At 46.1% G+C, this 27,839-nt stretch overlaps 1 protein-coding gene across 1 annotated transcript in view; it reads right to left on the reverse strand.

The window, feature by feature from the left end:
- smad7 (SMAD family member 7) overlaps positions 1-26,731 on the reverse strand; it is a 52,518-nt gene extending 25,787 nt beyond the window's left edge. The window contains exons 1-3 of the mRNA XM_038989592.1: positions 25,219-26,731; positions 23,901-23,954; positions 10,012-10,083 (exon numbers count right to left, since the gene is read on the reverse strand). Coding sequence (XP_038845520.1) covers positions 10,012-10,083; positions 23,901-23,954; positions 25,219-25,687 — 595 coding nt within the window. The 5' untranslated portion in view covers positions 25,688-26,731. The remainder of the gene's footprint in view (positions 1-10,011; positions 10,084-23,900; positions 23,955-25,218) is intronic.
- Positions 26,732-27,839: the final 1,108 nt, after the last annotated feature.

Genomic DNA, 27,839 nt, shown 5'->3' on the forward strand with positions numbered 1-27,839 from the left:
AGAGGAAAACCTGGCTCCCTGTAGAGGAAAGGCTGTGCAACCACTGCACAACAGCAGAACCTGAGACGGAGCTGCATTTCCTGACAAAATGTCAAAAATGTAAAACACTTAGAGAGTGTCATTTCCCCAAATTTGAAACCCTTATTCAAGGTTTCAAAGACCTCTCTGACGAGAGTAGGCTACCCGTCCTGTTGGGGGAGGACGCAGAGAGCTGTGGGTTGGCAGCGCACTACATTACTGCCTGCCATAAGATGAGGGACAGTGTCTGACAGACCTATCAAAATGCACATGTACTCTACTGTGTGTTTATTGTTATTGTTGAATGTATGGTTATTTTGACCCTTGGTTATTGTTGTTACTGTTGTCCCGTTGACAATTTTGATTCTCATTTTGAGAGAGAGAGAGAGAGAGAGAGAGAGAGAGAGAGAGAGAGAGAGAGAGAGAGAGAGAGAGAGAGAGAGAGAGAGAGAGAGAGAGAGAGAGAAACAGAGAGAGAAACAGAGAGAGAGAAAGAGAGAGAGAGAGAGAGAGAGAGAGAGAGAGAGAGAGAGAGAGAGAGAGAGAGAGAAACAGAGAGAGAGAGAGATGAACACAATGTACTGAGCAAATGTCAAATTGGCTTTTTACCAAATTACCGTACAACAGACCATGTATTCACCCTACACACCCTAATTGAGAACCAAACAAACCAAAACAAAGGCAAAGTCTTCTCATGCTTTGTTGATTTCAAAAAAGCCTTCGACTCAATTTGGCATGAGGGTCTGCTATACAAATTGATGGAAAGTGGTGTTGGGGGTAAAACATACGACATTATAAAATCCATGTACACAAACAACAAGTGTGCGGTTAAAATTGGCAAAAAACACACACATTTCTTCACACAGGGTCGTGGGGTGAGACAGGGATGCAGCTTAAGCCCCACCCTCTTCAACATATATATCAACGAATTGGCGCGGGCACTAGAACAGTCTGCAGCACCCGGTCTCACCCTACTAGAATCCGAAGTCAAATGTCTACTGTTTGCTGATGATCTGGTGCTTCTGTCACCAACCAAGGAGGGCCTACAGCAGCACCTAGATCTTCTGCACAGATTCTGTCAGACCTGGGCCCTGACAGTAAATCTCAGTAAGACCAAAATAATGGTGTTCCAAAAAAGGTCCAGTCGCCAGGACCACAAATTCCATCTAGACACCGTTGCCCTAGAGCACACAAAAAACTATACATACCTCGGCCTAAACATCAGCACCACAGGTAACTTCCACAAAGCTGTGAACGATCTGAGAGACAAGGCAAGAAGGGCCTTCTATGCCATCAAAAGGAACATAAATTTCAACATACCAATTAGGATCTGGCTAAAAATACTTGAATCAGTCATAGAGCCCATTGCCCTTTATGGTTGTGAGGTCTGGGGTCCGCTCACCAACCAAGATTTCACAAAATGGGACAAACACCAAATTGAGACTCTGCATGCAGAATTCTGCAAAAATATCCTCCGTGTACAACGTAGAACACCAAATAATGCATGCAGAGCAGAATTAGGCCGATACCCACTAATTATCAAAATCCAGAAAAGAGCCGTTAAATTCTACAACCACCTAAAAGGAAGCGATTCCCAAACCTTCCATAACAAAGCCATCACCTACAGAGAGATGAACCTGGAGAAGAGTCCCCTAAGCAAGCTGGTCCTAGGGCTCTGTTCACAAACACACCCCACAGAGCCCCAGGACAACAGCACAATTAGACCCAACCAAATCATGAGAAAACAAAAAGATAATTACTTGACACATTGGAAAGAATTAACAAAAAAACAGAGCAAACTAGAATGCTATTTGGCCCTAAACAGAGAGTACACAGTGGCAGAATACCTGACCACTGTGACTGACCCAAACTTAAGGAAAGCTTTGACTATGTACAGACTCAGTGAGCATAGCCTTGCTATTGAGAAAGGCCGCCGTAGGCAGACATGGCTCTCAAGAGAAGACAGGCTATGTGCACACTGCCCACAAAATGAGGTGGAAACTGAGCTGCACTTCCTAACCTCCTGCCCAATGTATGACCATATTAGAGAGACATATTTCCCTCAGATTACACAGATCCACAAAGAATTTGAAAACAAATCCAATTTTGATAAACTCCCATATCTACTGGGAGAAATTCCACAGTGTGCCATCACAGCAGCAAGATTTGTGACCTGTTGCCACAAGAAAAGGGCAACCAGTGAAGAACAAACAGCATTGTAAATACAACCCATATTTATGCTTATTTATTTTAACTTGTGTGCTTTAACCATTTGTACATTGTTACAACACTGTGTATATATAATATAACATTTGTCTTTATTGTTTTGAAACTTCTGTATGTGTAATGTTTACTGTTAATTTGTATTGTTTATTTCACTTTTGTATAATATCTACCTCACTTGCTTTGGCAATGTTAACACATGTTTCCCATGCCAATAAAGCCCCTTGAATTGAATTGAATTGAATTGAGAGAGAGAGAGAGAGAGAGAGAGAGAGAGAAACAGAGAGAGAGAGACAGAGAGAGAGAGAGAGAGAGAGAGAGAGAGAGAGAGAGAGAGAGAGAGAGAGAGAGAGACAGAGAGAGAGAGAGAGAGAGAGAGAGACAGGGAGAAAGAGAGAGAGAGAGAGAGAGAGAGAGAGAGAGAGAGAGAGAGAGAGAGAGAGAGAGAGAGAGAGAAACAGAGAGAGAGAGAGAGAAACAGAGAGAGAGAGAAAGAGAGAGAGAGAGAGAGAGAGAGAGAGAGAGAGAGAGACAGGGAGAGAGACTGGGAGAAAGAGAGAGAGAGAGAGAGACAGAGAGAGAGAGAGAGAGAGAGAGAGAAACAGAGAGAGAGAGAAAGAGAGAGAGAGACAGAGAGAGAGAGAGAGACAGGGAGAAAGAGAGAGAGAGAGAGAGACAGAGAGAGAGAGAGAGAGAGAGAGAGAGAGAGAGAGAGAGAGAGAGAGAGAGACAGAGAGAGAGAGAGAGAAACAGAGAGAGAGAGAGAGAGACAGAGAGAGACAGAGAGAGAGAGAGAGAGAGAGAGAGAGAGAGAGAGAGAGAGAGAGAGAGAGAGAGAGAGAGAGAGACAGAGAGAGAGAGAGAGAGAGACAGAGAGAGAGAGAGAGAGAGAGAGAGAGAGAGAGAGAGAGAGAGAGAGAGAGAGACAGAGAGAGAGAGAGAGAGAGACAGAGAGAGAGAGAGAGAGAGAGAGAGAGAGAGAGAGAGAGAGAGAGAGAGAGAGAGAGAGAGAGACAGAGAGAAATAGTTTTGGGGTTGTTCTGATCTAGATCCTCCTTGTATTGATTATTTCATGTACTGCATGTGTTTACAGCAGCTGAACCCTCCTCCCTATCTTCTCTAAATATGTCTGGGGAGCGACAGAAAAAGGGCAGAGTGAGTGAATTAAAAGGTCAACACGGAGCGTCCTGGGGAGTTTCTTTTGTGAGAGACCCGGAGGGTGTACCGTTTTCTTCCCAGAGAAATCAAGTCCTTGGCTCCAGGCGCCCGGGCCCTTCCTTCCCTTCCTTCCCTCCCTCTCTCCCCTCACTAAGCACAGTTCACCAGGGCTGGCCGTCTTGTATTGGTACAGCCAGGAAGGAAAACAGGGGAGGGGGTGCATGCCAGAGGGAGGAGAAGAAGAGGAGGGAGGGATAAAGAGGGGGGTAGCTAGTTAGACTTCAGTCACAGTTTACACTGGGGTTCTAAAACGTGTTTAGTTAACGCTGCAGGACTTTAAACACTGAAGAGTCAGGCAGGAGGCTGAAGTCAGAGGCTGGAGGCAGAGGCTGGAGTCAGGCTGGAGGCAGAGGCTGGAGTCAGAGGATGGAGTCAGGCTGGAGGCAGAGGCTGGAGTCCGGCTGGAGGCAGAGGATGGAGTCAGGCAGGAGGCCAAGGATGGAGTCAGGCTGGAGTCAGAGGATGGAGTCAGGCTGGAGGCAGAGGATGGAGTCAGGCAGGAGGCCAAGGATGGAGTCAGGCAGGAGGCCAAGGCTGGAGTCAGGCAGGAGGCAGAGGCTAGAGTCAGGCAGGCGGCAGAGGCTAGAGTCAGGCAGGAGGCTGAGGCTAGAGTCAGGCAGGAGGCTGAGGCTGGAGTAAGGCAGGAGGCCGAGGCTAGAGTCAGGCAGGAGGCTGAGGCTAGAGTCAGGCAGGAGGCTGAGGCTGGAGTCAGGCAGGAGGCAGAGGATAGAGTCAGGCAGGAGGCCGAGGCTGGAGTAAGGCAGGAGGCCGAGGCTAGAGTCAGGCAGGAGGCTGAGGATGGAGTCAGGCAGGAGGCAGAGGATGGAGTCAGGCAGGCGGGCTGCGTTGGGTTAATGCCTGATGCCTGCAGACTTTAGGTTGCGCAATGCTGGCTCCTGAATGGTGGATTTTCATCCCACATACAAAAGAACCATGGAACAAACAGAATGAGAGGAAGATACCCAGCAGCCACTTCACTACTTCAGAAACAAATGATCTCTCCATCCTGCCTCACACACACTGTGACCACAGGCTAAAACCTCTACACAAAAGAGAGATATGCACTATGCACTCCAAAATGAAAAACCCTCTGTTTATACCCCCAGCCAGCCAAGCCGGCTTGTCCAGCCTATCGCACAGTCTCAGTCCCCAATCTAAAAAGCCTCTATCTGGAGACCCCCCCCCCCCCCCCCCCATCAGCACCCCAACATGAAAAAACCTGGAGAAGAGCCCCCTAAGCAAGCTGGTCCTGGGGCCCTATTCACAAACACAAACAGACCCCACAGAGCCCCAGGACAGCAACACAATTAGACCCAACCAAATCATGAGAAAACAAACAAAAAAGTATAATAATTGGAAAGAATAAAAAAAAAAAAAATACAGAGCAAACTAGAATGTTATTTGGCCCTAAACAGAGAGTATACAGTGGTAGAATACCTGACCACTGTGACGGATTATGTCCAGACTCAGTGAGCATAGCCTTGCTATTGAGAGAGGTCACCATAGGCAGACCTGGCTCTCAACAGAAGACAGGCTATGTGCACACTGCCCACAAAATGAGGTGGAAACTGAGCTGCACTTCCTAACCTCCTGCCAAATGTATGACCATATTAGAGACACATATTTCCCTCAGATTACACAGACCCACAAAGAATTGGAAAACTCCCATATCTACTGGGTGAAATACCACAGTGTGCCAAGTAAAGGTCAACCAGTGAAGAACAAACAGCATTGTAAATATAACCCATATTTATGTTGATTTATTTTACCTTTTGTACTTTAACTATTTCCACATCATTACAACACTGTATATAGACATAATATGACATTTGAAATGTCTTTATTCTTTTGGAACTTCTGTATGTGTAATGTTCACTGTTAATTTTTATTGTTTATTTCACTTTGGTCTATTATCTATTTCACTTGCTTTAGCAATGTTAACATATGTTTCCCATGCCAATAAAGCCCTTAAATTGCATTGAATTGAGAGAGAGAAAGAGAGAGAGAGGGAGAGAGAGAGAGAGAGGGAGACAGAGAGAGAACCCCTTGAATTGAGAGAGAGAGAGAGAGAGAGAGAGAGAGAGAGAGAGAGGCAGAGAGAGAGAGAGAGAGAGAGAGGGAGACAGAGAGAGAACCCCTTGAATTGAGAGAGAGAGAGAGAGAGGCAGAGAGAGAGAGAGAGAGAGAGAGAGAGAGACAGAGAGAGAGAGAGAAGGCAGTTGCTTTGAGAACAAACCCATGAACAGCCAACCTTTACCAACCATCTAACAGACAACCTTTACCAACCATCTAACAGACAACCTTTACCAACCATCTAACAGACAACCATCTAACAGACAACCATCTAACAGACAACCTTTACCAACCATCTAACAGACAACCTTTACCAACCATCTAACAGCCAACCTTTACCAACCATCTAACAGACAACCTTTACCAACCATCTAACAGACAACCTTTACCAACCATCTAACAGACAACTTTTACCAACCATCTAACAGACAACCATCTAACAGACAACCTTTATCAACCATCTAACAGACAACCTTTACCAACCATCTAACAGACAACCATCTAACAGACAACCTTTACCAACCATCTAACAGACAACCATCTAACAGCCAACCTTTACCAACCATCTAACAGACAACCATCTAACAGACAACCTTTACCAACCATCTAACAGACAACCATCTAACAGACAACCATCTAACAGACAACCATCTAACAGACAACCTTTACCAACCATCTAACAGACAACCATCTAACAGACAACCTTTACCAACCATCTAACAGACAACCATCTAACAGACAACCATCTAACAGACAACCTTTACCAACCATCTAACAGACAACCATCTAACAGACAACCATCTAACAGACAACCTTTACCAACCATCTAACAGACAACCTTTACCAACCATCTAACAGCCAACCTTTACCAACCATCTAACAGACAACCTTTACCAACCATCTAACAGACAACCTTTACCAACCATCTAACAGACAACTTTTACCAACCATCTAACAGACAACCATCTAACAGACAACCTTTATCAACCATCTAACAGACAACCTTTACCAACCATCTCACAGACAACCATCTAACAGACAACCTTTACCAACCATCTAACAGACAACCATCTAACAGACAACCTTTACCAACCATCTAACAGACAACCATCTAACAGACAACCATCTAACAGACAACCATCTAACAGACAACCTTTACCAACCATCTAACAGACAACCATCTAACAGACAACCTTTACCAACCATCTAACAGACAACCATCTAACAGACAACCTTTACCAACCATCTAACAGACAACCATCTAACAGACAACCTTTACCAACCATCTAACAGACAACCATCTAACAGACAACCATCTAACAGACAACCATCTAACAGACAACCATCTAACAGACAACCTTTACCAACCATCTAACAGACAACCATCTAACAGACAACCATCTAACAGACAACCATCTAACAGACAACCTTTACCAACCATCTAACAGACAACCATCTAACAGACAACCTTTACCAACCATCTAACAGACAACCATCTAACAGACAACCATCTAACAGACAACCTTTACCAACCATCTAACAGACAACCTTAACCAACCATCTAACAGACAACCATCTAACAGACAACCATCTAACAGACAACCATCTAACAGACAACCTTTACCAACCATCTAACAGACAACCATCTAACAGACAACCTTTACCAACCATCTAACAGACAACCATCTAACAGACAACCTTTACCAACCATCTAACAGACAACCATCTAACAGACAACCATCTAACAGACAACCTTTACCAACCATCTAACAGACAACCATCTAACAGACAACCATCTAACAGACAACCTTTACCAACCATCTAACAGCCAACCTTTACCAACCATCTAACAGACAACCTTTACCAACCATCTAACAGACAACCTTTACCAACCATCTAACAGACAACTTTTACCAACCATCTAACAGACAACCATCTAACAGACAACCTTTACCAACCATCTAACAGACAACCATCTAACAGACAACCATCTAACAGACAACCATCTAACAGACAACCTTTACCAACCATCTAACAGACAACCATCTAACAGACAACCATCTAACAGACAACCATCTAACAGACAACCTTTACCAACCATCTAACAGACAACCATCTAACAGACAACCTTTACCAACCATCTAACAGACAACCATCTAACAGACAACCTTTACCAACCATCTAACAGACAACCTTAACCAACCATCTAACAGACAACCATCTAACAGACAACCATCTAACAGACAACCTTTACCAACCATCTAACAGACAACCATCTAACAGACAACCTTTACCAACCATCTAACAGACAACCATCTAACAGACAACCTTTACCAACCATCTAACAGACAACCATCTAACAGACAACCATCTAACAGACAACCTTTACCAACCATCTAACAGACAACCATCTAACAGACAACCATCTAACAGACAACCTTTACCAACCATCTAACAGCCAACCTTTACCAACCATCTAACAGACAACCTTTACCAACCATCTAACAGACAACCTTTACCAACCATCTAACAGACAACTTTTACCAACCATCTAACAGACAACCATCTAACAGACAACCTTTATCAACCATCTAACAGACAACCTTTACCAACCATCTAACAGACAACCATCTAACAGACAACCTTTACCAACCATCTAACAGACAACCATCTAACAGACAACCTTTACCAACCATCTAACAGACAACCATCTAACAGACAACCATCTAACAGACAACCATCTAACAGACAACCTTTACCAACCATCTAACAGACAACCATCTAACAGACAACCTTTACCAACCATCTAACAGACAACCATCTAACAGACAACCATCTAACAGACAACCTTTACCAACCATCTAACAGACAACCATCTAACAGACAACCTTTACCAACCATCTAACAGACAACCATCTAACAGACAACCATCTAACAGACAACCATCTAACAGACAACCATCTAACAGACAACCTTTACCAACCATCTAACAGACAACCATCTAACAGACAACCATCTAACAGACAACCATCTAACAGACAACCTTTACCAACCATCTAACAGACAACCATCTAACAGACAACCTTTACCAACCATCTAACAGACAACCATCTAACAGACAACCATCTAACAGACAACCTTTACCAACCATCTAACAGACAACCTTAACCAACCATCTAACAGACAACCATCTAACAGACAACCATCTAACAGACAACCATCTAACAGACAACCTTTACCAACCATCTAACAGACAACCATCTAACAGACAACCTTTACCAACCATCTAACAGACAACCATCTAACAGACAACCATCTAACAGACAGCCTTTACAGCATGTTTGTGTTCATGTCCCCATGGAGGGTACAGTAATGATAAGGCTTCATCCAGCTTCAGACGGCTTGGTCCATTGTCATCCACTGATGACATGATTACCGCCTCAAAGAGAAACACACGGAAATGTCTCAGCTCAGATCCACATCCAAAGCAAAACCATGAAAAGCGTAAACACATACACATACACACACAAACTAGCCGGAGCTCCCTAAAGCAAACAACCTTTTCTGTTTGGATTACATCAAACAAAACAGAGAGGAAACAGAAGGAGAGGAGAAGGACTTCATGTGGACCTCTAGGAACACGCCTTCCTTCCTGTATTACAGCTAAGAGAGGAAGAAGAGGCCAGAGATCTTGACCGAGGGAGGGTGGGGGCCCCTCCAGCTAGTCAGAGCATTATGACAGAGGGAGGGTGGGGGCCCCTCCAGCTAGTCAGAGCATCATGACAGAGGGAGGGTGGGGGCCCCTCCAGCTAGTCAGAGCATCATGACAGAGGGAGGGTGGGGGCCCCTCCAGCTAGTCAGAGCATCATGACAGAGGGAGGGTGGGGGCCCCTCCAGCTAGTCAGAGCATCATGACAGAGGGAGGGTGGGGGCCCCTCCAGCTAGTCAGAGCATCATGACAGAGGGAGGGTGGGGGCCCCTCCAGCTAGTCAGAGCATCATGACAGAGGGAGGGTGGGGGCCCCTCCAGCTAGCCAGAGCATCATGACAGAGGGAGGGTGGGGGCCCCTCCAGCTAGCCAGAGCATCATGACAGAGGGAGGGTGGGGGCCCCTCCAGCTAGCCAGAGCATCATGACAGAGGGAGGGTGGGGGCCCCTCCAGCTAGTCAGAGCATCATGACAGAGGGAGGGTGGGGGCCCCTCCAGCTAGCCAGAGCATCATGACAGAGGGAGGGTGGGGGCCCCTCCAGCTAGCCAGAGATCTTGACCGAGGGAGGGTGGGGGCCCCTCCAGCTAGCCAGAGCATCATGACAGAGGGAGGGTGGGGGCCCCTCCAGCTAGCCAGAGCATCATGACAGAGGGAGGGTGGGGGCCCCTCCAGCTAGCCAGAGCATCATGACAGAGGGAGGGTGGGAGACAGAAAGAGAGAGCAACAGAAAGAGTGAGAGAGATAAATGAAAACCATGGCCTTAAGTCTTACCTGAGAGCCCCACAGGGGCCGAGTAGGTAGTTCCTCCAGTCTCTGTGGATGAAGGCCCCGAGTCTGGAGAGTCTGAACGGAAAGAAGGAGGGAGTGTGAGAGAAGGGGAGAGAGAGACAGAGGTAAAATACTGTGTGTTAGAATGAGAGACCAACCACAGTTTGAGCAGAGAGCAGCTGTGAGAGCTGTCAATCACACGGGCTAAATGAAGACCCACTGGACCACTGAGGTCTGGGAGTCTTTCAGTCAGTTGAAACAGCTAGCCAGCAGCACGAACCTCACAGATCCACAGACACTACTGCAGCTCTAGCCAGCAGCACGAGCCTCACAGATCCACAGACACTACTGCAGTTCAAACAGCTAGCCAGCAGCACGAACCTCACAGATCCACAGACACTACTGCAGTTCAAACAGCTAGCCAGCAGCACGAACCTCACAGATCCACAGACACTACTGCAGTTCAAACAGCTAGCCAGCAGCACGAACCTCACAGATCCACAGACACTACTGCAGTTCAAACAGCTAGCCAGCAGCACGAACCTCACAGATCCACAGACACTACTGCAGCTCTAGCCAGCAGCACGAGCCTCACAGATCCACAGACACTACTGCAGTTCAAACAGCTAGCCAGCAGCACGAACCTCACAGATCCACAGACACTACTGCAGTTCAAACAGCTAGCCAGCAGCACGAACCTCACAGATCCACAGACACTACTGCAGTTCAAACAGCTAGCCAGCAGCACAAACCTCACAGATCCACAGACACTACTGCAGTTCAAACAGCTAGCCAGCAGCACGAACCTCACAGATCCACAGACACTACTGCAGTTCAAACAGCTAGCCAGAAGCACGAACCTCACAGATCCACAGACACTACTGCTAACTCACTACCTACACTATATTTCCAGCAGTATGTGGACACCCCTTCAAATGAGTGGATTTGGCTATTTCAGCCACACCAATTGCTGACAGGCGTATAAAATCTAGCACACGGTCATGTAATCTTCATAGACAAACATTGCCAGTAGAATGGCCAAGAGCTCAGTGACTTTCAATGTGACGCCGTCATAGGATGCCACCTTTCCAATAAGTCAGTTCGACAAATTTCTGCCCTGCTAGAACTGCCCCGGTCACCTGGAAGTGCTGTTATTGTGAAGTGGAAACGTCTAGGAGCAACAACAGCTCAGCCACGAAGTGGTAGACCACACAAGCTCACAGAACGGGAACGCAGAGTGCTGAAGCGCGTAAAAATGGTCTGTCCTCAGTTACAACACTCACTACCGAGTTCCAAACTGCCTCTGGAAGCAACGTTAGCACAATAGGGAGCTTCATGAAATGGGTTTCCATGGTCGAGCAGCCACACACAAGCCTAAGTTCACCATGCGTAATGCCAAGCGTTGGCTGGAGTGGTGTAAAGCTGGCCGCCATTAAACTGAGGAGCAGTGGAAACCCGTTCTCTGGAGTGATGAATCACGCTTCACCACCTGGCAGTCAAACGGACGAATCAATGCATAGTGCCAACTGTAAAGTTTGGTGGAGAAGGAATAATGGTCTGAGGCTGTTTTCATGGTTCGGGCTAGGCCCCTTAGTTCCAGGGAAGGGAAATCTTAACGCTACAGATGCCAATGACATTCTAGACGATTCTGTGCTTCCAACTTAGTGTCAACAGTTTGAGGAAGGCCCTTTCCTGTTTCAGCATGACAATGCCCCCGTGCACAAAGCGAGGTCCATACAGAAATGGTTAGTCGAGATCGGTGTGGAAGGACTGGACTGGCCTGCACAGAGCCCTGACCTCAACCACGTCGAACACCTTTGGGATGAATTGGAACTCTGACAGCGAGCCAGGCCTAATCACCCAACATCAGTGCCCGTCCTCACTAATGCTCTTGTGGTTGAATGGAAGCAAGTCCCCGCAGCAACGTTCCAACATCTAGTGGAAAGGCTTCCCAGAAGAGTGGAGGCTGTTATAGAAGCAAAGGGGGGACCAACTCCATATTAATACCCATGATTTTGGAATGAGACGTTCGACGAGCAGTTGTCCACATACTTTTGGCCATGTAGTGTATCTCACGGCTCTTCTTTCTGGTGAAATAACATAACCTATACCATACCACCAGGAAGAGACAGAAGTACCGCCACACATCAAGTCTTAGCAGCCCTCCAACAGAGAGTAGGACTAGTACTGAGAACTGAAGGGGAAGGCCTCCAACACAAACCACAACTAATCCCATAATCCTCAGCAGTCTCTCCTCAGAGAGACAACCAGAGCGGCCATGTTGGTGGAGGGAGAGAGAGATGGAGAGAGAGAGAGGTAGAGAGAGTTGCTGGCTGGCAGAGGCTCTGACAGCATGACCTGGCAGGTCTCAACACACCACATAAAACACACAGCAGTGCCCCTGCTCTGCTACTTCTCCCAGTCCCAACCCCGGAAAACCAACCAACCCTTCCAACGCAATCACCTTTTCCTTTTTTCTCTCCAAATGTCTCAGAGAGAGGCCCAGAATAAATAAATGACTGGCTTGGAGGGAAAAGAGGCTTTGCCCTGAAAAACATGTCTGACTCCATTGTATCCAAACACTACTTTATATATCAGAGCCTGGTTCTGTCCCAAAATGGCACCCTATTCCCTATAAATAGACTACCTTCGACTAGAGCCCTATGGGACCTAATTAAGCCCTGGTCAAAATTAGTGCACTACATACGGAATAATGTGTCATGTGGGAGGCAGTGTATCAGAGCTAGTCTCTAATGGGAATATACATGTTAGCAGGATGCACTCCATCAACCCCAAAACAATGAGTGAGACAGGAAATAGCCCCAGCCTTGAAAACTGTGTACAGTCAATTTTCTTAATGGCATGCTAGCCAACAGAGGAAACTCTCTCTTCCTCTCCTCCCAGGTCTCCGTTGGTCTCCCCCTGTCCCTGCTGAGATTAACCCCCGTCCCTGCTGAGATTAACCCCCAGTCCCTGCTGAGATTAATCCCCCCCCCCCCTGCTGAGATTAACCCCCTGTCCCTGCTGAGATTAACTCCCTGTCCCTGCTGAGATTAACCCCCTGTCCCTGCTGAGATTAACCCCCAGTCCCTGCTGAGATTAATCCCCTGTCCCTGCTGAGATTAACCCCCTGTCCCTGCTGAGATTAACCCCCTGTCCCTGCTGAGATTAACCCCCAGTCCCTGTTGAGATTAACCCCCAGTCCCTGCTGAGATTAACCCCCAGTCCCTGCTGAGATTAACCCCCAGTCCCTGCTGAGATTAACCCCCAGTCCCTGCTGAGATTAACCCCCAGTCCCTGCTGAGATTAACCCCCAGTCCCTGTTGAGATTAACCCCCAGTCCCTGCTGAGATTAACCCCCAGTCCCTGCTGAGATTACCCCCCAGTCCCTGCTGAGATTAACCCCCTGTCCCTATTGAGATTACCCCCCTGTCCCTGCTGAGATTAACCCCCAGTCCCTGCTGAGATTAACCCCCTGTCCCTGCTGAGATTACCCCCCAGTCCCTGCTGAGATTACCCCCCAGTCCCTGCTGAGATTAACCCCCAGTCCCTACTGAGATTAACCCCCAGTCCCTGCTGAGATTTACACCCCGTCCCTGCTGATATTAAACCCCCGTCCCTGTTGAGATTTACACCCCGTCCCTGTTGAGATTTACACCCCGCCCCTGCTGAGATTACACCCCGTCCCTGCTGAGATTAACCCCAAGTGATCTAATAGTGATGCCACCAATAAGAGACGTAGCAGCAAGGGATATGTGTAATTGATCTTCTATGTAGTGTATTCTATGTAGTGTACTGTGTAGTGTATTAACTCCTCTATGTAGTGTTTATAACTCCTCTATGTAGTATCATAACTCCTCTATGTAGCGCGTATAACTCCTCTATGTAGTATTATACCTCCTCTATGTAGTATTATTACTCGTCTATGTAGTATTATAACTCCTCTATGTAGTGTTTATAACTCCTCTATGTAGTATTATAACTCTTCTATGTAGAATTATTATTCATCCATGTAATATATTAACTCCTCTATGTAGTATTATTACTCCTCTATGTAGTGTATTAACTCCTCTATGTAGTATTATAACTCCTCTATGTAGTATTATAACTCCTCTATGTAGTATTATAACTCCTCTATGTAGTATTATTACTCCTCTATAAGACGACTACTACTGTCACATCAGATCCAGTCATGAAACTTTTCCAATATGTAGACTCCGTAAGTCTGTGAAGTCTCAGCCTCTCTAGGATCAGAAGGACTCCAGGGAAGCGCGTAAAAAACACCAGGGAGCTAGGGGAGGGAAGGAGAGGAAAGAGGAGTGTGTGACTGACTCTATCGTTGGCTATGCTGTCTCTGACTGGCTGACTGACTGACTGGCCTGCTGGCTGGGCTGTGTCTCAGGGTCTAGCTGACTGGCTGTGCTCCGTCTCTGTCTCTGTGTGCGGCTGACTGACTGGCTGGCTGACTGACTGGCTGTGCTCCGTCTCTGTGTGCGGCTGACTGACTGACTGGCCTGCTGGCTGGGCTGTGTCTCAGGGTCTAGCTGACTGGCTGTGCTCCGTCTCTGTCTCTCTGACTGGCTGACTGACTGACTGGCCTGCGTCTCAGGGTCTAGCTGACTGGCTGTGCTCCGTCTCTGTCTCTGTGTGCGGCTGACTGACTGGCTGGCTGACTGACTGGCTGTGCTCCGTCTCTGTGTGCGGCTGACTGACTGACTGGCCTGCTGGCTGGGCTGTGTCTCAGGGTCTAGCTGACTGGCTGTGCTCCGTCTCTGTCTCTCTGACTGGCTGACTGACTGACTGGCCTGCTGGCTGGGCTGTGTCTCAGGGTCTAGCTGACTGGCTGTGCTCCGTCTCTGTCTCTGTGTGCGGCTGACTGACTGGCTGTGCTCCGTCTCTGTCTCTGTGTGCGGCTGACTGACTGACTGACTGGCTGACTGGCTGGCTTGTATTCAGTAATGATACATTCCATTCTATACATGTCAACGGACTCTGTCCTACACCTTCCATCAGCAGAGCCTGAGAGCAGAGCACAGCCCCATTAGGCAATTCAAGACTACTAGCATTACTGCCTACAAATTAGAGACAGGATTCTAGCCTGGTTCCAGATCTGTTTGTGCTGTCTTGCCAACTCATGAATGACCAGTAGTTGGAAAGACAGCACCAACATATCTGGGACCAGGCTAGTTCACGCCTGGGCTAGACCAGCCCCGGTACTGTGGTCAACCTAAAGAGATGCAGGGTCACGGTGAAGCAGCCTGCCTCTCTTTCACGGCTGTCCAGGAGGTATGCCTGGTTTCCTGGGCACGGTTCACTGACCACAGGCCTGAGGTGGAGCTCGTCCAGACCCAAGACCTGGAAGATTCAGTCAGAGAGAGTGATGGAGAAAAAGAGAGGGCGAGGGGAGCGGTGTAAAACAGAAAGAAGCAGAAAATATGGAGGAAGAGTTTGAGAAAGTTGTGAATAGAGTTATTTAATTATTAAAGTAAGTAACAGAGAGAGAGAGAGAGAGAGAGAGAGATGGAGGGGGGGAGGGAGAGAGAGAGAGACAAAAAGAGAGAGGGGATGGAGTGGGGGGAGAGAGAGACAAAAAGAGAGAGGGGGGAGGGAAAGCGAGAGAGATGGAGGGGTTAGAGAGAGACAAAAAGAGAGAGGGGGAGGGAGAGAGAGACAAAAAGAGAGGGGAGAGAGAGAGAGAGAGAGACAAAAAGAGAGAGGGGGAGGGAGAGGGAGATGGAGGGGGGAGCGAGAGAGAAAAAAAGAGAGAGGGGGGAGGGAGAGAGATGGAGGGGGGGAGAGAGAGAGAGAAAAAAAGAGAGAGGGGGGAGAGAGAGAGAGACAAAAAGAGAGGGGAGAGAGAGAGAGAGAGACAAAAAGAGAGAGGGGGAGGGAGAGGGAGATGGAGGGGGGAGCGAGAGAGAAAAAAAGAGAGAGAGGGGGAGGGAGAGAGATGGAGGGGGGGGAGAGAGATTAAAAAAAGAGAGAGGGAGATGGAGGGGGGAGCGAGAGAGACAAAAAGAGAGAGGGGGGGAGGGAGAGAGATGGAGGGGGGAGAGAGAGAGAGAAAAAAAGAGAGAGGGGGGGAGGGAGAGAGATGGAGGGGGGGGAGAGAGATTAAAAAAAGAGAGAGGGAGATGGAGGGGGGAGCGAGAGAGACAAAAAGAGAGAGGGGGGAGAGAGAGAGATGGAGGGGGGGGGAGAGAGAGAGAAAAAAAGAGAGAGGGGGGAGAGAGAGAGAGACAAAAAGAGAGGGGAGAGAGAGAGAGAGAGAGACAAAAAGAGAGAGGGGGAGGGAGAGGGAGATGGAGGGGGGAGCGAGAGAGAAAAAAAGAGAGAGAGGGGGAGGGAGAGAGATGGAGGGGGGGGAGAGAGATTAAAAAAAGAGAGAGGGAGATGGAGGGGGGAGCGAGAGAGACAAAAAGAGAGAGGGGGGGAGGGAGAGAGATGGAGGGGGGGAGAGAGAGAGAGAAAAAAAGAGAGAGGGGGGGAGGGAGAGAGATGGAGGGGGGGGAGAGAGATTAAAAAAAGAGAGAGGGAGATGGAGGGGGGAGCGAGAGAGACAAAAAGAGAGAGGGGGGAGGGAGAGAGATGGAGGGGGGGAGAGAGAGAGAGAAAAAAAGAGAGAGGGGGGAGAGAGAGAGAGACAAAAAGAGAGGGGAGAGAGAGAGAGAGAGAGACAAAAAGAGAGAGAGAGAGGTAGGCAGCAGCTTCAAACACTGTATGATTCATTTTCCAGGGAGCTAAAACAAACTAGCGTATTACCACGGCAGCTTTGATAATGACCGTGGAGAGACAGACTGACACGTCTGATTCCTGTTCCATAAAGAACCCCCTTCTCTCTCGTCTCTCTCTCACAAACACTCTCACGCTCTCTTGTTTAGATTTACGCATTCAGCAACAGAAACTGAAACATAAGTCTGACTCCCCTTGGTGTTTTTATGGCTGAATTATTATATAATATAGTCATAAACTTCAGACATTGGAAACATCAATGAACTACTAAACCCTTATTACTGACTCGTATTAGTGATTATTAATCACATGTCCGGTTGGCTAACTGTCCACACACACTTGGATCTGTAGTGCCCTTGACGTGGCAGTCAGTCAGTCAGTCAGTCAGTCCGTCTGTTGAACTTGACCAGCGAACGACCAGCTCTGGGTCCAGTAAGGTTTGATTGTCTGTGTGTCTGTCTGTCCCTCGAATGGATCATTGTCCTTGTTCTACATGTTCAGTACTTGGTTCTGCTGGTCAAAGACACTTACAAGGGCCTTACAAGATCATGCTCTTAACCCCAGGGGAGTCAAAGTTGACATACACACACTATAGAACCCAAGGGCAGGCAGAGAAAACTCTTTCTACTGCACAGCCATGCCTGTCATCACCGGTAATATATACTATGTGTTATATATGCAGGTGTTGTGGGACAGGAACCCTGGGGTATTCCACCTATTGTGAGTGACGATGGTAATGTGGCCAGTGGAACTCTGTGGTGAGGAGTCAGAGATGTTAGCATGGTAATGTGGCCAGTGGAACGCTGTGGTGAGGAGTCAGAGATGTTAGCATGGTAATGTGGCCAGTGGAACGCTGTGGTGAGGAGTCAGAGATGTTAGCATGGTAATGTGGCCAGTGGAACTCTGTGGTGAGGAGTCAGAGATGTTAGCATGGTAATGTGGCCAGTGGAACTCTGTGGTGAGGAGTCAGAGATGTTAGCATGGTAATGTGGCCAGTGGAACTCTGTGGTGAGGAGTCAGAGATGTTAGCATGGTAATGTGGCCAGTGGAACGCTGTGGTGAGGAGTCAGAGATGTTAGCATGGTAATGTGGCCAGTGGAACGCTGTGGTGAGGAGTCAGAGATGTTAGCATGGTAATGTGGCCAGTGGAACGCTGTGGTGAGGAGTCAGAGATGTTAGCATGGTAATGTGGCCAGTGGAACTCTGTGGTGAGGAGTCAGAGATGTTAGCATGGTAATGTGGCCAGTGGAACTCTGTGGTGAGGAGTCAGAGATGTTAGCATGGTAATGTGGCCAGTGGAACTCTGTGGTGAGGAGTCAGAGATGTTAGCATGGTAATGTGGCCAGTGGAACTCTGTGGTGAGGAGTCAGAGATGTTAGCATGGTAATGTGGCCAGTGGAACGCTGTGGTGAGGAGTCAGAGATGTTAGCATGGTAATGTGGCCAGTGGAACTCTGTGGTGAGGAGTCAGAGATGTTAGCATGGTAATGTGGCCAGTGGAAATCTGTAGTGAGGAGTCAGAGATGTTAGCATGGTAATGTGGCCAGTGGAACTCTGTGGTGAGGAGTCAGAGATGTTAGCATGGTAATGTGGCCAGTGGAACTCTGTGGTGAGGAGTCAGAGATGTTAGCATGGTAATGTGGCCAGTGGAACTCTGTGGTGAGGAGTCAGAGATGTTAGCATGGTAATGTGGCCAGTGGAACGCTGTGGTGAGGAGTCAGAGATGTTAGCATGGTAATGTGGCCAGTGGAACTCTGTGGTGAGGAGTCAGAGATGTTAGCATGGTAATGTGGCCAGTGGAACTCTGTGGTGAGGAGTCAGAGATGTTAGCATGGTAATGTGGCCAGTGGAACTCTGTGGTGAGGAGTCAGAGATGTTAGCATGGTAATGTGGCCAGTGGAACTCTGTGGTGAGGAGTCAGAGATGTTAGCATGGTAATGTGGCCAGTGGAACTCTGTGGTGAAGATTAAAAAGAGCTACAGTGGACACACACACAAGGACTGAAGTGGACAGATGCCTGACAGACAGACAAGGGTATTCCCTCTGAGCCAAGGGAGCAGTCAGTCAGCATCTCCTCTAGTTCTATATAGTCTGACTCGTCTCCTCTAGTTCTATATAGTCTGACTCCTCTCCTCTAGTTCTATATAGTCTGACTCGTCTCCTCTAGTTCTATATAGTCTGACTCCTCTCCTCTAGTTCTATATAGTCTGACTCCTCTCCTCTAGTTCTATATAGTCTGACTCCTCTCCTCTAGTTCTATATAGTCTGACTCCTCTCCTCTAGTTCTATATAGTCTGACTCCTCTGCTCTAGTTCTATATAGTCTGACTCCTCTCCTCTAGTTCTATATAGTCTGACTCCTCTCCTCTAGTTCTATATAGTCTGACTCCTCTGCTCTAGTTCTATATAGTCTGACTCGTCTCCTCTAGTTCTATATAGTCTGACTCCTCTCCTCTAGTTCTATATAGTCTGATTCGTTTCCTCTAGTTCTATATAGTCTGATTCCTCTCCTCTAGTTCTATATAGTCTGATTCCTCTCCTCAAGTTCTATATAGTCTGACTCCTCTCCTCTAGTTCTATATAGTCTGACTCCTCTCCTCTAGTTCTATATAGTCTGACTCCTCTCCTCTAGTTCTATATAGTCTGACTCGTCTCCTCTAGTTCTATATAGTCTGACTCGTCTCCTCTAGTTCTATATAGTCTGACTCGTCTCCTCTAGTTCTATATAGTCTGACTCCTCTCCTCTAGTTCTATATAGTCTGACTCCTCTCCTCTAGTTCTATATAGTCTGACTCCTCTCCTCTAGTTCTATATAGTCTGACTCGTCTCCTCTAGTTCTATATAGTCTGACTCCTCTCCTCTAGTTCTATATAGTCTGACTCCTCTCCTCTAGTTCTATATAGTCTGATTCCTCTCCTCTAGTTCTATATAGTCTGATTCCTCTCCTCTAGTTCTATATAGTCTGACTCCTCTCCTCTAGTTCTATATAGTCTGACTCCTCTCCTCTAGTTCTATATAGTCTGACTCCTCTCCTCTAGTTCTATATAGTCTGACTCCTCTCCTCTAGTTCTATATAGTCTGACTCCTCTCCTCTAGTTCTATATAGTCTGACTCGTCTCCTCTAGTTCTATATAGTCTGACTCGTCTCCTCTGGTTCTATATAGTCTGACTCGTCTCCTCTGGTTCTATATAGTCTGACTCGTCTCCTCTGGTTCTATATAGTCTGACTCCTCTCCTCTAGTTCTATATAGTCTGACTCCTCTCCTCTAGTTCTATATAGTCTGACTCCTCTCCTCTAGTTCTATATAGTCTGACTCCTCTCCTCTAGTTCTATATAGTCTGACTCGTCTCCTCTAGTTCTATATAGTCTGACTCCTCTCCTCTAGTTCTATATAGTCTGACTCCTCTCCTCTAGTTCTATATAGTCTGACTCGTCTCCTCTAGTTCTATATAGTCTGACTCCTCTCCTCTAGTTCTATACAGTCTGACTCCTCTCCTCTAGTTCTATATAGTCTGACTCGTCTCCTCTAGTTCTATATAGTCTGACTCCTCTCCTCTAGTTCTATATAGTCTGACTCCTCTCCTCTAGTTCTATATAGTCTGACTCCTCTCCTCTAGTTCTATATAGTCTGACTCCTCTCCTCTAGTTCTATATAGTCTGACTCGTCTCCTCTATGTGTGTGTGAATCTCCCTCTGCAGCCCAGCCACACTCCCCTCCATTGTCCTATTAATATCTGTCCTCTCTCTAGTCTTTATTGTCTTAGACTGAACCCTCCAAGAATCCCAGCAGCACATGCCTTCCTCTCCTTTCTTCCCCTCTGTTCAGTGAAATATACTTTCTCCTTTCTTCCCCTCTGTTCAATGAAATATACTTTCTCCTTTCTTCCCCTCTGTTCAATGAAATATACTTTCTCCTTTCTTCCCCTCTGTTCAATGAAATATACTTTCTCCTTTCTTCCCCTCTGTTCAATGAAATATACTTTCTCCTTTCTTCCCCTCTGTTCAATGAAATATACTTTCTCCTTTCTTCCCCTCTGTTCAATGAAATATACTTTCTCCTTTCTTTCCCTCTGTTCAATGAAATATACTTTCTCCTTTCTTTCCCTCTGTTCAATGAAATATACTTTCTCCTTCTCTGCTCTAGGGGGGAACTCTGCCCTGGGCTTTTCCTCCTTCTGTCTATCTTCCTTTCCTCCCTCTCTCTCCTCGTCTTTCTTCCCTCTCTCACTCCATCTCCCTCCCTCTCTCTGTGTCTTCCTTTCCCCCCTCTCTCTTTCTGTCTCCCTCCATCTCTCTTTCTTCTTTCCACCTCACCACGGCCAGAGGAGAGACTAGAGAGAGAGAGTGTGTGTGTGTGTGTGTGTGTGTGTGTGTGTGTGTGTGTGTGTGTGTGTGTGTGTGTGTGTGTGCGCGCGCTGGGACTTGACTCATTCGTTCACATCACTCAGTGGAAGCGGCACTCCAAAAAGACCAGTTGAAGTGTAGTAGACATTAGTGAAGCTACCTCCCTAACCCTGTCATCCTACCCAGCTAGCCTCGCAGGAAGCTGCCTCCCTAACCATGTCATCCTACCCAGCTAGCCTCGCAGGAAGCTGCCTCCCTAACCCTGTCATCCTACCCAGCTAGCCTCGCAGGAAGCTGCCTCCCTAACCATGTCATCCTACCCAGCTAGCCTCGCAGGAAGCTGCCTCCCTAACCCTGTCATCCTACCCAGCTAGCCTCGCAGGAAGCTGCCTCCCTAACCATGTCATCCTACCCAGCTAGCCTCGCAGGAAGCTGCCTCCCTAACCCTGTCATCCTACCCAGCTAGCCTCGCAGGAAGCTGCCTCCCTAACCCTGTCATCCTACCCAGCTAGCCTCGCAGGAAGCTGCCTCCCTAACCCTGTCACCCTACCCAGCTAGCCTCGCAGGAAGCTGCCTCCCTAACCCTGTCATCCTACCCAGCTAGCCTCGCAGGAAGCTGCCTCCCTAACCATGTCAACCTACCCAGCTAGCCTCGCAGGAAGCTGCCTCCCTAACCCTGTCAACCTACCCAGCTAGCCTCGCAGGAAGCTGCCTCCCTAACCCTGTCAACCTACCCAGCTAGCCTCGCAGGAAGCTGCCTCCCTAACCCTGTCATCCTACCCAGCTAGCCTCGCAGGAAGCTGCCTCCCTAACCCTGTCATCCTACCCAGCTAGCCTCGCAGGAAGCTGCCTCCCTAACCCTGTCAACCTACCCAGCTAGCCTCGCAGGAAGCTGCCTCCCTAACCCTGTCAACCTACCCAGCTAGCCTCGCAGGAAGCTGCCTCCCTAACCCTGTCATCCTACCCAGCTAGCCTCGCAGGAAGCTGCCTCCCTAACCATGTCAACCTACCCAGCTAGCCTCGCAGGAAGCTGCCTCCCTAACCATGTCATCCTACCCAGCTAGACCCAGCGGTGAAGTCCCTGGGACGTTAGGCCTGTCACAAATTCCACCCTATTCCCTATATAGTTCACTATTTTTTGAAAAAGACAAAGTCAAAAGTAGTGCACTATACAGGAAATAGGGAACGTTCTCTCTGTGCGGTCTGGTCAAAGTCATGCAGGAAACCCCAAAACTGTCTGATTCATAAAGGAGTGACTCACAGCCGCCATCGAAACACTTCAACTGACTTCAGTAGCTGGTCCTCGCTTAACTTCCCCTCTTCTCTTCATTCACTATCTATTCAATTATGATATTTTTGGATTTTTATGTTACCTTTATTTAACTAGGCAAGTCAGTTAAGAACAAATTCTTATTTACAATGACGGCCTACACCGGCCAAACCCAGACGACGCTGGGCCAATTGTGCACCACCCTATGGGACTCCCAATCATGGCCGGTTGTGATATAGCCTGGATTCGAACCAGGGTGTCTGTAGTGACGCCTCTAACACCGAGATGCGGTGCCTTAGACCGCTGTGCCACTAAAATGATGATCACCATGTATCATATGTATCTAAAGTTTAACATAGACATGACAGGGGCGGCAGGTAGCCTGGTGGTTAGAGCATTGGGCCACTAACCGAAAGGTTGCTAGATTGAATCCCCGAGTTGACAAGGTAAAAATCTGTTGTTCTGCCCCTGAACAAGGCAGTTAACCCACTGTTCCCCGGTTGGCTATCATTGTAAATAAGAATTTGTTCTTAACTGACTTGCCTAGTAAAATAAACAAAATAAACATCTATCTGCCCATATTAGAGACTTGGATGAGTCTCATGATTGTCTATAGCTGCAAACACAGCAGTTTAATCTTCCAACTTCCCTTTTTGGCAGACAAATACTGCTATATATATATATATATTTGAGATAATAGACTTCCTTCTAAAAATGGCTCACAGACCTAATGACAGGCCTGCATGGACACACAAAAGCTCTACGCACATGAACACACACACATAGCAGTGTGACACTCCCAAACCCTCAGCCATAATCTACAGTCAGATTCATTCAACAGATAAAACATGGCTCCATAAATCTTTCTGTTTTTCCCCTTGTGTTTGTGATCCACATTTCCCATAAGCTCTCTCCCCTCCCTGCAGACGGCACCACCCCTTCACACACACACAACCACACACACACACACACACACACACACACAATCACACACTGGCACTTGCGTATGTGTGTCCTGCATGTGTGTGTATATGTTACCTCCCTGTGTGTGTCTCCTCTCTCTCCTCTGGTGCCAATACTGTTTATCTGTCCTGCTAGGTCACCCCCTCCGGCCAAAAGTTTGTGCAGACAGACAACCACTGCAGAGCTGGTGCCAGCCTGGAATGGGCCCTGGCCTTGGCTACCCGCCATTCTATTAAAGGGCCCTGGTCGGCCCTGGCGCTGCCCAGACAGCCCTCTCTCAGTCTGACTAGCACCATAAATCTAACAGAACATTTCCATATCCTCACAGAAGTATTTACAAATTACCAGGCAAAAGTGTAGTGTTGTGGTAATAATGTTGATATAAACTTTGTTGTAGTAACATTGTTATAAACTTTATAATATACAGTTATATTTTTCACAAATGGTACATAACTATAAATATATATATATATATATATTAACTTGTATTGATTTTAAGTGTATGACCGTGGAAAATAATATGCTGAAAAAATATAAACCCCAAAAACCTTAACATTCATGAGAAAAATGACAAATAAACTCACCGGGTGGTTTAAGAAAGTCCATTGGATATCGGGAATAAGGAGGAGGGGGGGACTCTGAAATGAAAGAAATAGACAGAAGAGAGAAAGAAAAGACAGAGCATGAGAAAAAGCGTCCAGGGAAAGATGAAACGTATGATAACAGTTGGCATTCTTTTTGGAAAACTGTTTGTATTATCAGTGGGGGTTGGAGGCAGGGCAGGCAGCGAGGCAGCCATGCGGCGATTGCCTTGATATCTGACGAAGAGATAAACAAGGGCCGCCTGGCGCCAGCCTCTAGGCGGCTATCTGACTCGGCTCCGACTCGGGCTGTGGGAGATACGGGCCTCTTTGCTCACACCAGAACAGGACCCTCCAATCGGAATCGCTGCCTGGCTGCAAGCAAACTAACTTGGTCCAGACTGACTGTCAAATACAACAAGATACATGGAGGTCAAGGATAGGAAATTTAAAATAGTTGAATATTGTGCATCTTCTTTGTTATTACAAGTAGCCTTACATGAAAATATGGTCACGTTCCATCAAATAAATGTACTTTCATGTGACAAAACGCACCGCTGACTACTTCCTATAAATGTTTGAAGCCATCCTTGTTCAAATACTCCACATCTAGATTTGAGGGGTTTAATACATGCATTCTACAGAAGATAATGGTATAGGAAACCTACAAAATAAGAGCAAGATCCCCTCTGCAGTTTAGATTTTTTTTAAATATAAAAGCAAACAAATCTATAACTAAAAACAATAAGTAGGCCAAACTAGGGGCAGTAGGTAACCTAGTGGTTAGCGCGTTGAGTCAATAACCTGAAAGGTTGCTAGATCGAATCCCTAAACTGACAAACTAAAAGTCTGTCAATCTGGCCCTGAACAAGGCAATTATCCCGCTGTTCATAGGCCGTCATTGTAAATAATACTTTGTTCTTAATGAACTGACTTTCATAGTTAAAAAAGAAGCTTGGCCACACCAATAAAATACGTCTACCGCTTACTATAAATAATAAGGCCATAATATAATAGCAACTGTTTTGATTTGTGAGAGGCCCTTCAAAGCAAATGTTGAATCATTTCCCATATCCTAGATAGAATAATTATACATCTAACCTTAAGGAAATAGTGATTATGCTAACCGTTGTGCTGCTAAAACGTCATACCAACCAAATCTGACCTATAGCGTTGCAATTGACACAACCGGTAATTGTGCCTGGGAAAGTTTACATGCCAATCAATTTACCCACACACAATATTAAACAGTGCAATTGCTGATTTCGATTTATTTTTCACGTTATAATCTTTGGTTTAAAAAAAATTATAAATAACTTACCGAGTTCACAAAGCCTGCTCATGTGGTGCGGATTGCAGCAAACGAGTTCTGGGTTAATTTCCCCATAGGATTCACAACAAGATAGCCTTTTTAATTCCGAGCAATCCATGAGGTCCGGCCACCGAAACACTTTGTAGAGCAGCAAGGGGAGGGAATAAGACTGCTGACCCAGTTTGGTGTCCACTTTGCTGGATAGGAGCAGGCAGGGGCTCCGCGCACCCCCCTTTGACTCGACCGCTTGCAAGAGCCACTCTAATTGTTTCTCTTTTATTTGTTTCAGTGTCGAGTGGGTCAGGGCTTTCAATTCAGCATCCGTTCCGGCGCTAGTTTTTCCTGCAACCTTCGTCGATTTACCCATACAGCAACCCCCGGATCCATGCGTTCGTGTATCCGCATCCCCGTCGCCCTCGACCGGCGCACGGCTCCTCCAGAGTCGCCGGACGAGCCCAGTTCGTTTGGTCCTAAACATGCGGGACGAAAAGAGGGTTTCCCGGCTAAAAAACGAGCATGATGTACGCAAATCATGAAGATTCCGGGATCCGTGTACAGGCAACGACAAGCAGCCTGAGATAATAGTATGGAGAAACTGGGAGTTGGAGAAGGCAAGAAAATCTGTAGCATACGCCAGTCTTTAATAAAAAATTAAATAAAAAAAATAAACCCCGCAAAAAAAAATCAGGGCTCCAGTCGTGATAGTAACCTTCTCTGTAAGGAGAAAGGAACCATCACCTTAACGGAATTATAAACCTATAATGGTCCACCTAAAATGCAGCTATATCGAAATATAAACCTTTTTCAATGTAAGAACGTTGAGCATCTAGAATACAAAATAGCAGCATAAAGAATTTGTTACAACGTTGAACTACTGTGAACATGAAATGCTTCATTCGTTCCGTTCATTCAGTAGCCCATGTAGAAAGATAAACATTGTAACAGATGATATTTTACGCATATGGTTACCAGTTGGGTTTCTGTGTAATTTGGAGCAGATAAATTGCCTAGTTATATACTAGAATTAGGTTATATATCCATGAGAAAAAAAACGAAGCTGTCCAGTTTTCATTAGAAAAAAAATAATCCACACATTCCTTGATCCGACAGCAAAAAGGCTTTAACACAGGCTGTTGTCTACGTTTTATCCCTTATCTTCTAAATGTCATATCTGTCTGCACATGATGAGATCTTCAATATAGATTTAGACGTTACAAGAGGACGAAAGGATCCCCTAAACAGATCCAAAACTAGGTAGCAAATCCAAAACTGGAGCCGCTTTAGTGCCAGACAGAAATCTGCCTTAGTAGGGTAGTCGCACAGAGTCCCCGTCTACCGTCCGTTGTACCAGAATTATATGTCGAAATAGCACTTTATAAATTAATCCAGACACTTATTGAATGAGGTTTCCGTAGTCTAAGGAATAAAGCGATTTGAGTGGCGACAAAGAAGTGATGCGATCTTCAGAAAACGTCTGCGAATGACGCGAATAGTTGAAGTGCCCTTGCCTTCTCTTGCTCGCTATCTCTTTCTAACTCTCTGAGCTCTGTGTCTCCAGTGCGCATTGGCGCGCCCCGTCACGTGGGTGTCTAGACACCCTGTCGCTTGAAAAAAGTGATTGTGTTGCGCAAACAAGAGATCAAGTAGCTTAGGCTGCTACATACAGAGACATCGTTTAGGTAGGAAAGTTACATTTTCCAAAAGTTACAAAAGAAAAACGTTGTAAATAATGCGAAAAGATCGTGTGGGAAATTAAACATGGAGCTAGAATGGCTATTTACTGTAGAAATGAGACACCTTCTCTGTCTCTCTCTCTCTCTCTCAGGGTAATATTTGACAAAACGTTTGTTTTACTTTATATTTATTTTGCGCCATATGATCAACATTAACGTTGATTACGTTGATCATAATAGTCGGCTAATAATAATAACAATAACAGTACTGATAATAATAATAATAATAATAACAATAACATTACTGATAATAATAATAACATTACTGATAACAACAACAACAACATTACTGATAACAATAACAACAACATTACTGATAACAATAACAACAACATTACTGATAATAATAACAATAACAACAATAACATTACTGACAATAATAATAATAATAACATTACTGACAATAATAATAATAACAACATTACTGATAACAATAACAACAATAACATTACTGACAATAATAATAATAATAATAATAATAATAATAACATTACTGATAATAATAACAACATTACTGACAATAATAACAACAAAATTACTGATAATAATAATAGTAACAGAAAAAAAAAAAAGCCTAATTATAATAAGTGTTGATATTATAATAATAACATCATTACATCCACATTATTATCATTACTGTTATTGTTATTATTGGGATATTTATATAATGTTTCCCTTTGATGTTGAATAACCTAGTTGCATGTCTCTGAACCTTTTTCCCATGAATGAGCTCAACAAACTATTGCCTCCCTCTGGTCAAAGAAAGTTATTACCCTGTGAAACCCATTAATGTATGTAATGTACAGGATGTAACCTTGTGTAAATTCCTCTGTCTGTTTCGGTCTCTAAAAGTTGTCTATTGCAAGCTGCACCGGATCAACAACTAAAATTCTGGGT

Source organism: Salvelinus namaycush, chromosome 3 (genome assembly GCF_016432855.1).
Source record: "Salvelinus namaycush isolate Seneca chromosome 3, SaNama_1.0, whole genome shotgun sequence".
NCBI lineage: Eukaryota > Metazoa > Chordata > Actinopteri > Salmoniformes > Salmonidae > Salvelinus > Salvelinus namaycush.